This window comes from Podarcis cretensis (genome assembly GCF_951804945.1).
Source record: "Podarcis cretensis genome assembly, chromosome: 2".
Taxonomy (NCBI): Eukaryota; Metazoa; Chordata; class Lepidosauria; order Squamata; family Lacertidae; genus Podarcis; species Podarcis cretensis.
In genome coordinates, this window is record NC_137171.1 from 90,539,856 (window position 1) to 90,556,280 (window position 16,425).

The 16,425-nt window shown below is 43.3% G+C and overlaps 1 protein-coding gene across 1 annotated transcript; it reads right to left on the minus strand.

Annotated features, from left to right (window-relative positions):
• Positions 1 to 486: 486 nt before the first annotated feature.
• VHL (von Hippel-Lindau tumor suppressor) lies at positions 487 to 4,888 on the minus strand. Its single transcript, XM_079967734.1, has 3 exons — positions 4,527 to 4,888; positions 3,072 to 3,194; positions 487 to 2,431 (listed from the first exon to the last, which is right to left on the minus strand). The coding sequence occupies exons 1-3, from the start codon at positions 4,738 to 4,740 to the stop codon at positions 2,223 to 2,225; spliced, it is 546 nt and encodes a 181-aa protein (XP_079823860.1). The 5' UTR covers positions 4,741 to 4,888; the 3' UTR covers positions 487 to 2,222.
• Positions 4,889 to 16,425: the final 11,537 nt, after the last annotated feature.

Consider the following 16,425-nt stretch of genomic DNA (forward strand, 5'->3'; position numbering starts at 1 on the left):
ATTCCTACACTTCAGGGGGACTGCACTAGATAACCCTCATGGTTCCTTCCAACTCTACAGTTTTATGATTCTAAGGGGAAAAAATCATTGCTAAATAAGACATTGAAAAGGGAGTAACACATTACCACCAACAAAACAAAATACAGTGGAACCTCGGGTTACAGACGCTTCAGGTTACAGACTCTGCTAACCCAGAAATAGTACCTCGGGTTAGGAACTTTGCTTCAGGATGAGAACAGAAATTGCGCAGTGGTGGCCCCATTAGCTAAAGTGGTACTTCAGGTTAAGAACAGACCTCCAGAACGAATTAAGTTCTTAACCTGAGGTACCACTGTATATGAAATGAACCTAAGAGTCACACATGAACTTTAAGAAAAGAACGGGCATGCATCCTAGTATATTTTATTAGCAAACATAATGGCTGCCACCATTGCTTACATATAATAAAGTACCAGACAAAGTAAAGAATGTGGGAAATAATAGTGCTGCAATTAAGGGGAAAAAACCCGCTTTAATGCCTCATAGGTTAAAAAATAATAATACATGAAATGGCATTGTATGGAATGCTGAGCAATAGCTAAATACATATTAAAAGCAATGTTTAAATATCAAAATTGCAATTCTAATAATCTGGTCTGGGCAGCTGATATTCTCACTAGGTATTTATCAGAAACAAAGAACCATATAAATCTAACAATGCTCCAAATGTGCCCCAGCATGTTCAAAAATTCAGATACAAAACTGACAGCTTAGCTACTGCAATCTATTTTACATGAAATTCATATTCACAGACTTTCTTCTTCATTTTGCTATTTTGATTCTTCCTTTAGAAGACCTGGAAGAATACACAGAATCCCCCAAAGAATCCCAGGAACCGTAGGTCTGTTAAGGATGCTGGGAACGGTAGCTCTGTGAAGGGTAAACCTTGTCTCTTCCCTCCTCTGGCAGAACTCTTAAGGGAAAGTTCTGGTTGTGTGCACATATTTGTCTGGCAACATCAAAAGTACAGATTTATCATATATACAGAAATCTCTCAAGCTTTAACTTTTTAGAAAGAAATTTACAAAGTATACAAAAAAATTAGTACACACCTACATCACAAACCAGTGACTTTACAAAAGGTAACAATTTACAACACATTCAGTACACCGTAATGTCTTCAACAAGTTCATTTCACAGTAGTCCTATTAAGATACTTGGAAATAACTGTACAAGATCAACTGGTAAAAATGTTGGGTTGACACCCAAAACCAAAAAATTCTAATAGTTGCAAAAACAGGATATTGGAAAATAGTGTTCCACTAATCATCTGTGTAGCTCAAAACAAAAATACGTTCTAAAGTAGTCCGCTTCATAACTGTTGCCTCAAAATTTTGCAGATAATTTTTAAGAAGGCAATATATAGCTTGGGGAGTGTTTAAAAAAAAGAGTAGCAAAGAATGAGTTTGATGGATTATTTATTGGAACCTCTAAAAGAGAGCATATTCTTTTCATACTCACAAAATTCACCTTCAATGCAATAGCAAGCTTTGACTGAGGGTGAAATTGTGATCTGAGAAAAAACTTTGCCTGCACCACAGAGCTGCCAGGCTCTTTCTCTAGCTGAAGTGGGAACGGTAGTAGCTCCCATCACACCAAAATTCCCCTAACAGCATAGACAAACATAGGGCAAATGTGTGACAGAGTGCAGTTCCTGCACACTGGAAGTATGTTGGTCCACCATAGGAAATAATGACCTGTAGGAAACCGCTGGCACAAGAAAAAGTAAATCCAGAGAGTTCTAATTTACAGTATTCAATCTGAATTATTGGGTGAGGGGCGGGAGACCAAATTGCAGTTTAAGGATAATTTATCATTTGGTATGATAATTAAAGTTGCCCAAATTCCAAAGACCACACATACAGGGTGTTTTCTAAACACATATATAATAAAATGATATTTTAAATAAGTGGAAAATCACATGAAACGGCTTTTGCCAATCTAATCTTCTATCAACTGACATATGTTTTTGTATTTAGTCTAATGTAAAATACAATTTGTATAGGTTTTCCCAGGACAGGATTTCATTGAGTATTTTCAGCTGCAGCATTCTACCACTCTGCCTCATTGTCCCATGGCTTTGTCTCTAAGTTATGAAGTTACAAGTTCTAAACCAAAGCAATGTCTGCTTCCTAAAACACGATGGAATGTTAATGTCTTTTCAGTTCATACCCAACAATTTATTAGTAAGAGTAGTTTTCCACTGATGACCCTTCAACTCTATTCCTTAGCCTATCATTCGTTTCCAGAGAAAGCCGCTGAAGATCCTTCCTAATATCTGGATGATCTTCTAAATCTTCATATAGTGACCGAACAATGTCTAATTTCCTGTAGTCCACTGGTTTTACTAAAGCACGGACAACTTGGAGACATCTTTCCTTCAGAGTGTACACTGCAGAGAGATAGTAAAGTGAGATTTTAAATGTCATGCTGAAGATATTGAGGCATGGATCACAAATACCTGAACACCATAATGTTTTGCTAATCAGTAAGAAAAAGAAATACAATTCATGTTTTTCTTAATCTGATAGACCAGAGATGGGGAAACTGTGGCCCTACAGATGTCACTGGACTACAACTCCCATCCTCACTGACCACTGGCCATGCCAGCTGGGGCTAATGGTAACTGTACTCCAATAACATCTGGAAGGCCTACTCCTGTACTATACAAACATGAAGCATTATGAAGGCACAGAATGAGAAACTATACAAGTAACCTTTAATAGCAGCAACTGGAATACACTGTTTGAGAAACATCACTTTTTAATTTCTGAAATGCCCCATTACTGGCTTTTCTTAAGGTTAAGATCAAATGATTTAAAATGATTTGTAACCAGACAGAATTGGGAGCATCTTAATGAACCTTGGGTAGGTGGGAAGGACTGTTTTGAGGGTGTCACACTGCTACAAATAAACATAATCAGACATTTTACTTGATTGTTTTTTAGTCAGATGGGACTCTGACTATAATTGCACAACATTATTCACAGTGTAAAGAGATAAAGACATTAGTATTATAACTGGATTTTTACCTGGTAGTGTAATATTTGCAAATACAGGCTGCCCATTCGTATTGCGGGTAGCCACAAACAGCTCTGCTTGGTTGACAAGAAGTCTATCATCTGTCCCAGCATCTCTGAACAGCCAAAGATGTTCTAGAAAACAAATCACAAATGAAGTTAGGGCATAAGAGCATAAAAAGAGCCCTGCTGGATCAGGCCAAAGGCCCATCCAGTCCAGCATTCTGTTCTCACAGTGGCCAACCAGATGCCCATGAGAAGCCAGAAATGAAGGGCAGTATAGAAATGTAATAAACAAATTTTAAAAACAAACAAATAAGCAGGATCTAAGCTAAACAGCTCAGCAATGTTTACAGACTGATTCCAAATGGTATGCAACTACTGATGAGTCAAATGTGGTTCACTGAAAGCTATGTCTGTAAATGAAAGTTGCAAAAAGAATGCAGAAAAGGCTATACAGTACTGGGTTTACAGAAAAACAAACGAGCAGCTGCACAGGGATACAGTATTCCTATCAATAATAATAATAATAATAATAATAATAATAATAATAATTTGTATCCCATCTGACTGGGTTGTCCGAGTCACTGTGGTCAGCTTCCAACCTAATATAAAAGCACAACTAAACACCAAGCATTAAAAACTTCCCCATACAGGGCTGCCTTCAGATGTCTAAGGAAAGTCATATAATTGTTTATCTCTTTGACATATGAAGGGAATCGGTTCCACAGGGCGGCTGTGACTACCAAAAAGGCCTTTTGCGTGGTTCTCTGTAACTTCACTTCTCACATTGCAGGAACTGTCAGAAGGCCCTTTGGAGCTGGACCTCGGTGTCTGGAATGGACATGGGGTTGCAGACGCTCCTTAAGGGATCCAGGGGTTGAGGCCGTTCAGGGCTTTAAAGGTCAACCACACCAACACTTTGAACTGTGCTCGGAAATGTACAGTACTGGGAGCCAGTCCAGGCTCGCAGTCCCCAATCTGGCAGCCGCATTCTGGATCAGTTGGAAGGGGCCGAATCCCCTTCAAAGGTAGCCACACATCACAGCTGCTCCCACCGAAAGGAGGTCTTCAGAGATCCACCCAGCTGCGCTCCTCTGCACACAGGAGCGGCCATCCTTCGAGGCCTTCGAGGCAGTCCAGCCCTCCTTCTTTCTCCACAGAGGCAACGTGGCCAAACCACCCCACTCTGGTATCCCCCCCCCCCAATTCCTGCATCCGCCACCCCACTTTCTAACCCTACTCGGGGCCCTTCCGCTCCCGGCTCCTCGCACGGCCGAGACTCTTCTAACGTCTGAGGGAAGAGGGAGCAGAAGCCCGGCTGCAGGCGCAGGTTTCGCTGGAAGGTTCGCGCCAGGAAGCTCCACCTGTTGAATATCTGCCTGCCTAACCTTCAGGCACCGAAGCAGCGGCGATGCTTTCCTGAGCTGCCCCCGTCGCCCTTCTTCCCCCCGTTATAATACCCACCCAGGTAGCTGTGCATCCGTCGGCCCGTGCCGGGCTTCAGGCTCGGATAGCAGCGCGGCTTCCCCTCGAAGTCCAGCCAGAAGGGACTCACCCGGCGGGGGCTGCGGTTACAGAAAATGACCTGGCAAGGTTCCCGAGTGTTCACCGAGCGCAAGCTCCCCAAGGCCTCTCCTGCCCCTCTCTCCTCGTCCTCCTCCCCGGGTTTCTGCGGCATCCTGACGACTCGGAACCACACGAAACGGCACCTCCGCCGCGCAGCCCAAGTGAAGCGGAGGCCTACCACGCCGGGCCTAGACGCGCGCAGGCAGCCATTGCTTTGTAGAGGCTGAGGGAGGGGGAAACAGAGCAACACTACGCATGCGCACCCTCAGCGGCCATTGTTTTGTGGGGGAGCCAGAGAGGCCGGCGCCGCCGCTCACTTCCTCTGGGCGCCTGCGCAGTTCGGCGTTTCGTTTGTTCAGGGGGAGGGTCTCTGTTGTGCCCTTAGCTTCATGCCAAGGCAGTTTATGATATGGTCATTTCATAATTAGCCATTTTGAAAATGGTAAATTGAGGTTTTTCTTTCTTTTTTTTCGCGGGGGCTGGGGTGGGGTAAAACTTCCATTAAAACCGATGAGGGAGGGGAAGGGATTGGAGTGGGATGTTAACCTCAGGAAACAGAGAGTAGGATGGGGAAATTCGAGTTTCCTCAATGAGTTGCTCTATATAATATGTGTGCGTGTCAAAAGCAGAACGTGGATATGCAAATACGGCTGCAGACGCATTGTATGACCTCTTTTCAAGAAGTTGAACAATCCATTGGTTTGGAGCACATAGTGATGGTTTCCCTTTTAGCTAAGGAGATTTGTATGACGATATTGGCAGCTTCCTTACAGTGCTACCCTATAAATCTCCATTAAATAGTGCTTACTCCCAGGGCAGTGAGTATAGCCCAGTATCCCACTTACCACAGCAGTCAACAACATGCCCCAACAAGGATGCTGCCTCCAATCCTGGAAGTGGCATATAGTTGTCATGATTAGGTAAAGGTAAAGGCACCCCTGACCATTAAGTCCAGTCGTGGCCCACTCTGGGGTTGCGGCACTCATCTCGCTTTATTGGCCGAGGGAGCCAGCGTACAGCTTCCAGGTCATGTGGCCAGCATGACTAAGCCACTTCTGGCGAACCAGAGCAGCGCACAGAAACGCCGTTTCCCTTCCCGCTGAAGTGGTACCTATTTATATACTTGCACTTTGACATGCTTTCGAACTGCTAGGTAGGCAGGAGCAGGGACCGAGCAACGGGAGCTCACCTCGTTGCGGGGATTCGAACCACCAACCTTCTGATCAGCAAGTCCTAGGCTCTGTGGTTTAACCTACAGCGCCACCCACATCCCCAGTCGTCATGATTAGCAGCCATTAATAACCTTATCCTTCTTGAATTTGACTAAATCCCCTTTTAGGATTCCTAGATCAGCTAAAGCTGAGGCTTAGTTGTCCTTGTTGGCCTGGTGATGGACTGCAGAAACCTTTATTGTATCCACTACAGTAAAGGTTTATTCTTCCTTGTACATCCACATATTGATGTTCTATTTATTTCAGACATTTGCTTATTGTCCCCTTTTCTGATAAAGCTTTTTGGAAATAAAAAATGGGCTTTTTGCAGTAAGAAAAGTGACATAAAATGCATTATAAAGTGGGAAGTAACAATCATAGGATGTATAATCTCTGCACAAGCAGATCAGCATGGATGTGCAATTAACAGAATATATCTGTTGTACAAACAAATCAGAATGTATAAGCAGGCTGTTTGGAGAAGGGTTGGGTTAAAGTATTTCTTTTACAGTGCAATCCTATGCATCATGGGGTCTTAGTACCCTATATGTCACCAAGACCAGACAGTATTAGTTTAGAATCTTGCTGCAGGTCTTTTGTGTGTGTGCATTATTCTCTGTGAAACATGGCTGCAGTTCTTTATAATAATATAATAATAATAATTTATTATTTATACCCCGCCCATCTGGCTGGGTTTCCCCAGCCACTCTGGGCGGCTTCCAACAGAACACTGAAATACAATAACCTATTAAACATTAAAAGCTTCCCATATTGATAGTGGGGCAAATATATCTCAAAAGGTAGGGTAATTCCAAGATGTTAATTTTCAATTTACATGACATTTTCATAGCTTCAGGCCTAAATTTAGCAGAATTTCCTGCTGTTGTAACATAGCACTTCCTTGTTCTGCTACAGAGGTCTCTCTTGGTGTTTCCAGAGGTGGGTGATTTAGTAGCACCCAGTCATTGTTCTTCTTTAAACTAGAAGTGGACTAGCAGCTGTTCTTCCAAATCCATGTGATCTGCCCCATTTCCCACAGGCTCAAATGCTGAGGTGGGTTGAATTTTCATTGGGACCATGCTGCCCCTTTATCCATTCCCAATCATGCCCCCGTCCCTAATTTCAAGATAGGGAGAGTGCTGATATGCTCAGTCCTGCTTACAGACCGTGCTTTACAGACTTTCCATTGGCATCTTGTTGGCCACTGTGAGAACAGGATGCTGGAGTGGATGGGCCACTGGCCTGATCCAGCAGGGCTATTCGCATGTTCTAAAAATCTTTAAAAGCAATGTTATTTGGAAAAGTAATGCTAATTGCACAGAGTTGATTCCTAGAGGGAGCAGGGAGATACACAGAAGGAAATGACTAGAGCATACTAGCAACTAGCAGCCTGTATAGTCAGAATTTCAGAAATGTGATGGGTCATCTACACCTGTGGAAACCAGCTATTGTGGGTTGCTGTGGGTGTTTTTAAAAAAATAAAAAATTAAACGTATTTCCTGAGTCTGATTAGGGAAGATGTTGGACCAGGACATTATGATGGCTACGTCATGTGGATGTCTGCACAATTTTACAGGGTAAAAAGTGAACATAGCCTGGCAGTTCTGCAGTAAATGAGGAAGTAGCCTCCAAAGTCTGTTTTAACAGCAGTAAGCTTGGCAACGAAGAAACGAAGGGATCCCGTTTGTATGTGAGGCATCTAATCATAAGCTTGCATTTTTATTAAAGCTTATATGTTTAATCAGGGCTTGTATTTTAAAAAGCTTAAAGATCTTCAAATGTTTCATGCCAGGCAGAAGACCAGCTGCCTAAGAACCTTGGCAATGTTTTTCTCCTAGACAAAGGGGCCCCCTGATTTATAGCAAATTCTCAAAGTCGTAAAAAGGGAATTACAGGCTGAAAGCCAAGGTTACACTGACCCTACAAATTAAGGGTTGATAAATAGTAAAATGAGCCATATCTTCTTCCTAAGGTTAAAAAGGTCAAGAGCAGTGAAAAGCAACTGGTCTAGCTGGCAGAAAGGGAGCATTTTTGGGAAGTCTTTTCTAAAGCTGTTTCTTTCTTAAACTAAGATCCTTTTAAGATTTCTTTTCCTTTTAAAAGGTTATTTATGTATTAAATATATTAGCTTAAATATAATTATGCAAAGGATTTAAGAAATGCTAGATTCTTATTTCATATAGTTGTAAGAGTTGTAACTATCCTGAAATTAAGTCAGCCACCAGCCCAACCTCCTGTCAGACAGGAGACGCCATCGAGCACTCCTGATATATGGTTGTCAGGCCTTTTGTTTAGAAACCTTCAAATGAAGGAGATCTCTCAATGTTGATGTGAACTCAAAATCCTTGACATATGTTTAAGATAAAAATTCAAGATTAACCATCTGTTTTGGAAGGCAATAGGGCAAGGAGGGCAAGAGGTGAGCTGGTAATTAAGATTCCTTGTTGAGACACATGTAAGATATATTACTACTTATTTGTCATTTATAGATAGAAGAATATATAGCTTTTTGATTCCCATAAAAGGACAAGAGGAAATGGGTGTATCTTTTGTGATTGGTTCTAGCAAACAGCCAATAGGAATTTCAACCAGGCTGATTGGACAGAGGCAGCCACAGGAGGAGCAAGGGGGCTGGATTAAGGAAATATAAGTGCTGGCCAGAATGGCAAGAGGCCAGGCCAGAGCTTGGTAACCATATACCACTGTGCCTCATATTTATTTGTCTGACAAATAAATTATTATTTTAATTTCTCTATTGCTGCGTTGAATATTTCATTCCAGCTAAGTGTTAACCACAAGCAGGGTGCTACATATGGAAATAGAATGAATTTATCTGGATGCTATTAGCAATGAGGTATGTGGGTGGGAGGTGCCAACTTTAAAACCTGCTTTTAGTACTGAAGTTTGGTTGGTGATTCATATGTATGATTGGTATAAATTAATCAGTTTGCCGCATCTGTGTACACAGTGCTTCTGGAAATTAATATATATCCAATTGTAAGTGGCATGCTATTTTTTTTCTCATTTCAGTCAAATCTTCCGCATAGATTTTATTTTTTTATTTTTTAAAATGATATTTATTCAAAATTTCGAAAAGAAAAAAATACAAGAAAAAACAAAAATACAACCACAAAACAACAAAAAACAGAAAAAAGAACAAAAAAAAATACAAATACAAATTACATCCTTTCATTTACTTATTTCTTGGACTTCCTCACACCTCCCTTTTTGTATTCTATCTTAATTCATTATTTCAGCAAATTCTTCCCATACTTCACAATTTTTATTTAAATAATTTGTCTTAACAATCTGTCTCTCCCCCCCCCCCCCGTTAACTCAACATATCCTTTCCAACTTTTACTATATTCTGTTATTCAATTTACCGTTGATTTCTTTAACCTTGTCTTACCTTAAGAACCATAAAATTTCAAAATTTAAACCACATTTATGCATACCTCCTTCAAACCTTTCTACTAAAGCCAATTAATTCCTTTCCAACATATTCTGATATTTCATTAGTATCACACTAATTCCAAAAAAAAATATATAAAAAGAAATTCTCTTCTAATTAAACCCAACGTCCCTTCTTCCTGGTTTCGGGTTATGTCAGTCCATTCTAACCATTACATCCTGTCCATCAATCTGGTGTTCTAATGTCCGAGGCTCTCAGGTCTCTTCTACGCCCCCTCTGCAGATTTTCTTGTTCCTGTTTATACTTGCACCCTTCCCTGTCCCTTGTTGGTTTCTTTCATAGTTTCTTCCCTCTCTCCTTGAGGAAAGGGTCTCCGGGGAATTCTAAACGGTAATAATCTTTATTTTCTTTCATCAAGTTAGCCCATTCCCCAGAATCCCCCTCCCCTATTTTAATTTTGTAATCCAAAAAGTAGTTATTCCAAAAGTAGCTGTCAACTTGTTTCACAGTCCCACCGGAGCTAAGAGCTTCCTTGACTCCAGGCACTTCCAGACACGCTCCAAATTCAATCTTCCAATGTTGCGGCTTTTGGTCATGCAGGACTTTGGATCTTTCCCTTTGTATCTTTTGAGGTGCAGTCGCGGCCTCTTCCATCTTCATCTGCCCTTGGACTTGCCTTATCAAGCCAGTTTCCTGCGTTAGTTGTTGTAGAATTTCTTTGTCTTTGTTTCCTGTTAGTTCATATTTACTGGCTACAGCAGTCATAAAGTCCAACTTTTCATTCATCAAGTTCATTTTCTCATGCAACTGCGGCAGCATAGTAATTGTTTTGCCAAGGGCAGACGTTAGAACTTCCTCCCTGCACATTTCTGTTCAAGGTCAAATAGCTGGTCCCACGGTCTAATTCTCACAACTATAACGTTTCCCTGTGAATTGCAGCAACAAACTGACAAGCTCCCTCTAGGGGACACAGTTTCTAACGTCCATCTTTAAAAAGTATCCAAGAAAGGGAAATTTACTTTCGATTTTCATACACTTTTGTTTCCTTAAAATACAAAGATGCAGAAAGCAGCGTCGAAGTTCATTTGTTTCTCTTTTTTAACTATCTGTCAAAAGTGTTCCGTTTTCAATCAATGGAGATCTCCAACCATTTCTGTCCTAACACCCCGTCCCCAGTTTTGGGACGATAGAAACTTATATTTCTTTACTCTTTCTCTGCAGGATTAAACAGTCAAAGTCCCCCCCCCCCTTTTCTCCTGCTGTCAAGGGAGTTTTGTTGGTTATAAATGCAGGAAATTTCAATCTTTAAATCAATTTCCCAGTCTATTTAGCTTGCAAAATCTTTACTTCAGTCTGTTTACAAAAAGCTGAAGGCAGACTTCCTGTTTAGACCTTCCCGCTTCGTTGCCTAATTCATAAATTTCGTAAGTTTCTTAGTCAAATCTTCCGTTTTTACTCACGGGTACTTGTTTTAGAGTCCAATTGTCATCAGGAAAAAGTCAGCGCTCTCCGACGATGGCTGTGCGGCTTCCCTCCGTGAAAGTAGCAGTCGGTTCGCAGCACCGCGCTGCTCACCCCACTCCACTCCAGAGCCCCCAAAAAGGGGTTTCCCCGCGAGTGGGGGAGGCGCTCTTGGTGCTCTGCCGAACCCCACGTTCCCAGGCTTCTCCGCCTGGGATTTCTAGCGGGTCCCCACCTTCGCCACGGTGGGAAGACCCAGTTTCCACGGAGCCCATTCCTCTGATCGGAGGAACTCCGCCATTCGCCGATGGCGCTAACCCGGAATAGATTTTAAAAGACATCCAAATGCAGTCATTCTTTGCTTCCTTTACAGAGCATCATACTGTGTTAGTGGGTTTGTTTGTTTTTTTGCTAAAACATGTTTTTATTTACTTTTTTTGACTTCAAAACAGAGTTTGATTTGTAAAGGACTTTAGTTTCAAGATTTATTGAAATTAATGGAACTTGCATAAGCAAACAGTGTGCTGAGATCTGAATTCACAACAAAGGAAATCCCCTGAATTCAGGCTGGAATTCTGTGTATGCTTATGTGGGAGGTAAAGGAATTTACATCTGAGTACGCAGGTGGCGCTGTGGGTTAAACCACAAAGCCTAGGACTTGCCGATCAGAAGGTTGGCGGTTCGAATCCCCATGATGGGGTGAGCTCTAATTGCTCGGTCCCTGCTCCTGCCAACCTAGCAGTTCGAAAGCACATCAAAGTGCAAGTAGATAAATAGGTACCACTCTGGCAGGGAAGGTAAACGGTGTTTCCGTGCACTGTTCTGGTTCGCCAGAAGCAGCTTAGTCTTGCTGGCCACATGACTCAGAAGCTGTCTGCGGACAAATGCCAGCTCCCTTGGCCTATAAAGTGAGATGAGCGCCGCAACCCCAGAGTCAGCCACGACTGGACCTAATGGTCCGGAGTCCCTTTACCTTTACTTTATATATGCACAGGGTTGTACTTTAAATGTCAAAACATAGGATGACCATCTATCCTAACTTAGTCATGGACTTGGGGCAAGCACAAATGACTAGGTACCAAATGGTAATTGATCCCATGACATAGGCGTAACAGTAAGTATTGCCCCTGATAAATTAGAAGAATTTTGCCACAAGTCAAAAACCTGAACACTACTTGGTGAGAGTTGGGTGACACAGAAGACTGGTTTACGAAGATCCAGAACATACGAAACATTTACCATATGATAATCTATCCTGGGTTTGTTTTTCCTTTAAAAATAACAACAGCAGAAATCATTGTAATCTGGATTGAGATTTTAATATATGGGGAAAGATTAGACTCTTTCCCTGATCTATTTTCCTACTGTAGGTGGTGTCGATCAGAATTTATTTTCAACCACCAATTTGAGTGCAAATGATCCCCAAGCCTATAAAAAAAGGGATGTAAAACGAGAAACATTCCCTCTGATGTAGTTTACAGTTCACTTTAAGGTAAAAAGTTCATGCAACGGTTATGCAGACCCAGGCTAGAAACATGTGAGGAATGAACTGTGAGTGAACTAAGCCCACCTGACCACTTGAACAAGCGAGAATCTTGGCAAAGGATCTAAAAAGGAATGATGGAAACCATGTGAGAAAACTGGCACTGTGTACTTGCAGCATGTGCCTCTTGTGTCATAAATCATATCAGAACGGTTGTTTTAATTGCTCTTATGTCATAGACAGCTTATTTTTGACCAATTGGGGCTTCCCACATTATATACGGCTTGTCTTTTGACCAACAAGAGTTTTCTACGATTACTCTGTGAGCGAGGAGGGAGAGTGACTACAGGCTATAAAAACCTGGACTCAGCTGCATACTTTGCCTCAGTCTGCCTGGACTGGGGACCATAACTTATGAAATAAAGGTGATTTTCCTTGAACTCTATTTGTCTGTTGTTAATCAGAATACCCCTGCTTACTTCACTACCAAAATTTACCACTCTCCAAAGTGCCATTGCAGCAAATGCCATTTGTCAGGGCATATATTAGCTTTAGGAAGTTGCTTGGTTGAAAAATAGTTCAGGAAAGGTAGAAATGTTTGAGGAACTTCATTTCTGTTACTTTCAATTGCACTCCCACCCAATTTATTATGGTTGTAACCTGGGAGTGCTCCTTGATTCAACATCATCACTGGAAGCCCGATATGTCATCCATGGCAAGTAGTGCCTATTTTCAGCTCCATTCATTATGCCAGCTATGGTCAATCTTGGATGAAGCTAGCCTTGCTATAGTAACCCATGCTCGGGGTCCCTCCAAACTCTACAGTTCTATGATCTTAGGATTAAAAGTGCATCCAATGAGCATTTAAAGCACATGACATCTGCCAAATGATCCTGGGCATTGTAGCTTCCCTCTCACAGAACTACAATTCCCAGAACCCCTGACAAACTACAATTCCCAAGATCATTTGGGGGAAGACACTTGCTTTTTAGAACAGGGAGGAGAACCTGCAGCTCACTTCCCCCAATTTCCTAGGAAGCAGGAACGGGAAGCTTATGTGCATCTAATAGGATGACTTGACAGAGCAGGATGTAGAAAGTATCGCTCCAAAAGTTGGGTGCCTCCCCTCTCTCTGACGAGTGGTGGCAAGAGCCCAAAGGGTTCCAGGCTCTCACCTTTGGAGAACTGAGACATGGCAGAGATTGTTGTAGCTTTAGGAAAGAGTACAGCAGGGTCATTTCAAGAGGGACTTGTTCGCCACAGCAGGGCAACCAGCCTTCCCAAGTTGGATTAGAGACCCTCCTCCTCCTCCTCAGCACCCCTTGCTCAAAGCCTCTCTTTTACTGCCACCTCACACCCAGTTATCCTGGCCCCCTTCCAGATCCCTTGCCTCTGTTCACACTGCAGGGCAAGGCAGAAGGACTTCTCTTGCATTTCCAGCTAGTCTCTCAGGGGCCTTGAATTGTTTCTTAATGGCCCTTGCAGCTTGTATTTCTCCCTTGAAAACCCAAATAATCCCAAACTCTGCCATTTCTCAATTTCCAGGGTTTAGTGGGATCCCCCCTAAATCTATTTTTAAAAAACTGTGTAATAGGATAATTGAGGTGATATTAGAATTCCAAAGGGAATGTCAAGCAGGGAGGGAGGGGAGAGAGAGTGGAATTCTGGTGGAGAGAGAAGATTGGAGGAGGCTTGGAAAAGGAGTTTGAATGTTGCGGGGGTGGGGGCAGTTGAGAGCGGTGGGTTCTAGAAGGGGGGTACTTGGTGGAGGACCTGAAGCTGGGCAGGTCAGCTCTTCAGCTTAGGATCAATACAGTGGTACCTCGGGTTAAGAACTTAATTCGTTCTGGAGGTCCATTCTTAACCTGAAACTGTTCTGAACCTGAAGCACCACTTTAGGTAATGGGGACTCCCGCTGCTGCTGCTGCTGCCGCCGCGCAATTTCTGCTCTCATCCTGAAGCAAAGTTCTTAACTATTTCTGGGTTAGCAGAGTCTGTAACCTGAGGTGTCTATAACCCGAGGTACCACTATAGTCCAGTCGCCATTGCCCAGGGCATGTGGCTGTTTCCTGACAAGAGAAGAGGGGCTCTGCCAGCTGCCTGGGAACTGAATTCCCTCAATTTAAGAGAGCCATGGAGCTAGGGCTTGGCTTGTACTGCTGAGGCCCAGATACCTCACACCACCCCCTCCACTTACTTGGAAAGTTGGTTTACAGATCTGGGCTATACCTGATTATTGTATTCCCAAGCAACTTAAAAATGTAATGCTGGTGGTCAACGAAATAGGTTTAAAGACTCTCTCAAGGCAAATCTAAAAGAAATGTAGTATAAACAGTCGGGAAAGGCTGGCCTGTGAGCACTCCAGTTGGAGAACAGCCTTTACCAAAGGTGTCATGGACTTTGAAGACGCTCGAAATCAGGATGAAAGGGAGAAACATGCTAAGATGAAGGCACGCTCTGCAAACCCTCACTGTGATCGACTCCCGCCAGGAAACCTATGTCCCCACTGTGGAAGGATGTGTGGACCCAGAACTGGCTTCCAGTCTGTTATGGACTCACTGTTAAGATCGTGTTCATGGAAGACAATCTTACTCAGCTACGTGTGATCGCCAAAGATGATGACAGAAATTGGGGAGCTACAACCTTTTTAATGGACATGGACTTAATGGGAAATCCTCATGGGAAGATTTCTTGCATATCCATACTCTCCCAATGTCTGGTTGGTCCAACACTTCCACCATCGTGCTCCCTGAAAGGCGGCACCCATCCGGCAGGTGGAGGTGCACCTTGTGGAGGGGGATAATGCCATGAGGCAGGAATCAGCTTCACCTGCTGAACAGCAGCCTCAAGGAGGAGAAGAGGGAGTGACTTCACCTGCAGCTTCAAAGACTCCAAGGAGAAATTGCTGATGAGAACCAGCTGGCTTCAGCCTTCTTAAGCAGAGCTCCCAGCAGAAGGCAGAGAAGGAAAGAAAAGTGCTTGTTACTTTTTCTTTTTAACAATCTTTATCACGATATATTATTTAATATTTAGCATATTGAAAGCAACCAGTTCCTCCAGTTTCTTTATTGAGTTTTAACATATGCCAGTGATGCCCTTCTCCTTTTGTCAGGGACTGGCACATTCAGACAGCATGCGTGACATCCCAGAAGACATGCAAGGCACTGAGCAGCATGGATTCCTCCAGCGACTTGGAAGGGCTTTACAATCCAGAAAGGAAAGAGTGGAATGCCACGGATGACGGAGTCTCGCTCTTGTCCAACAGCTTGGGTGCTGGCGACGAAGACCATTCTCTTGAAGCATGGCCCTGTGAAGGAAGGACGGACTTGGTATCCTCCTGGCAGGCGTGGGGAATGGATGCCCAATGCCCCTGTCCTGACATTGCTCCCAAAGAAACTTGGCCCACCCACTTCAAGACGAGAGCATCTCCTTTCTGCTCTCATGCAGGAAGGCTCTTCTCCCGTTCTCTGTTGACACTCAACTTGTAGGGTGTTCTCCCAGCCCCAATCCTGGGACACCCAACACCCAACTGTTTTCCATTTCCAACGCAGGGGGTCCCTCCCCAATTCAAGAACCTGAAATCTGAGCTCCTCCTACCTTCCTGGTTCCTCCTCATGACTGAATTCCTAGGACTCCACAGATCTCTGCTAATGGGAGCTATTATTCCCAGAGCCCCTAACAAACTGCAGTTCCCAGGATCATTGGGGGAAGACATCTGCTTTTTAGAACAGGAATGAGGAACCTGCAACTTGCTCATGAACATTTCCTAGGAACTGGAAAATGAAGTGCTTCTTCTAACAGGATTACAGGGTCTTTTCTTCAGCCAGAATTCTCCGGACCTCCGTTCCAGCACCTTAAAAACAAATTTGTCCAACTTTCCCCTGCTTCCCCCTTCTGGCTGGGAAAAGCATCTCCCCACCTGGCAGCGCAGCTAAGATGGCTCGCTGCTGCATGCCCAGGGAAGGGCTGCCCTTGCCCACTGCAGCAGACACCTTGTGTGTAAAGAGAGGGACGCTGATTGGGAAGCATTGCAAGAAGAAGCAGGCAGCTTCTGGGATGCTGATTCCTGGACGTCCTTGCAACTGTGTGGATGCAGTAATTGGTGGGCAGGAGCCCTGGTCCATTTGTGGGAAAGAAATAAAGCTGCCATTCAGGTATATCTTTATCAGCACCACCTACAATGTCACTGTGTGGGGAAAAAGATTTGGGAATACCCAGAAATGTTACTTG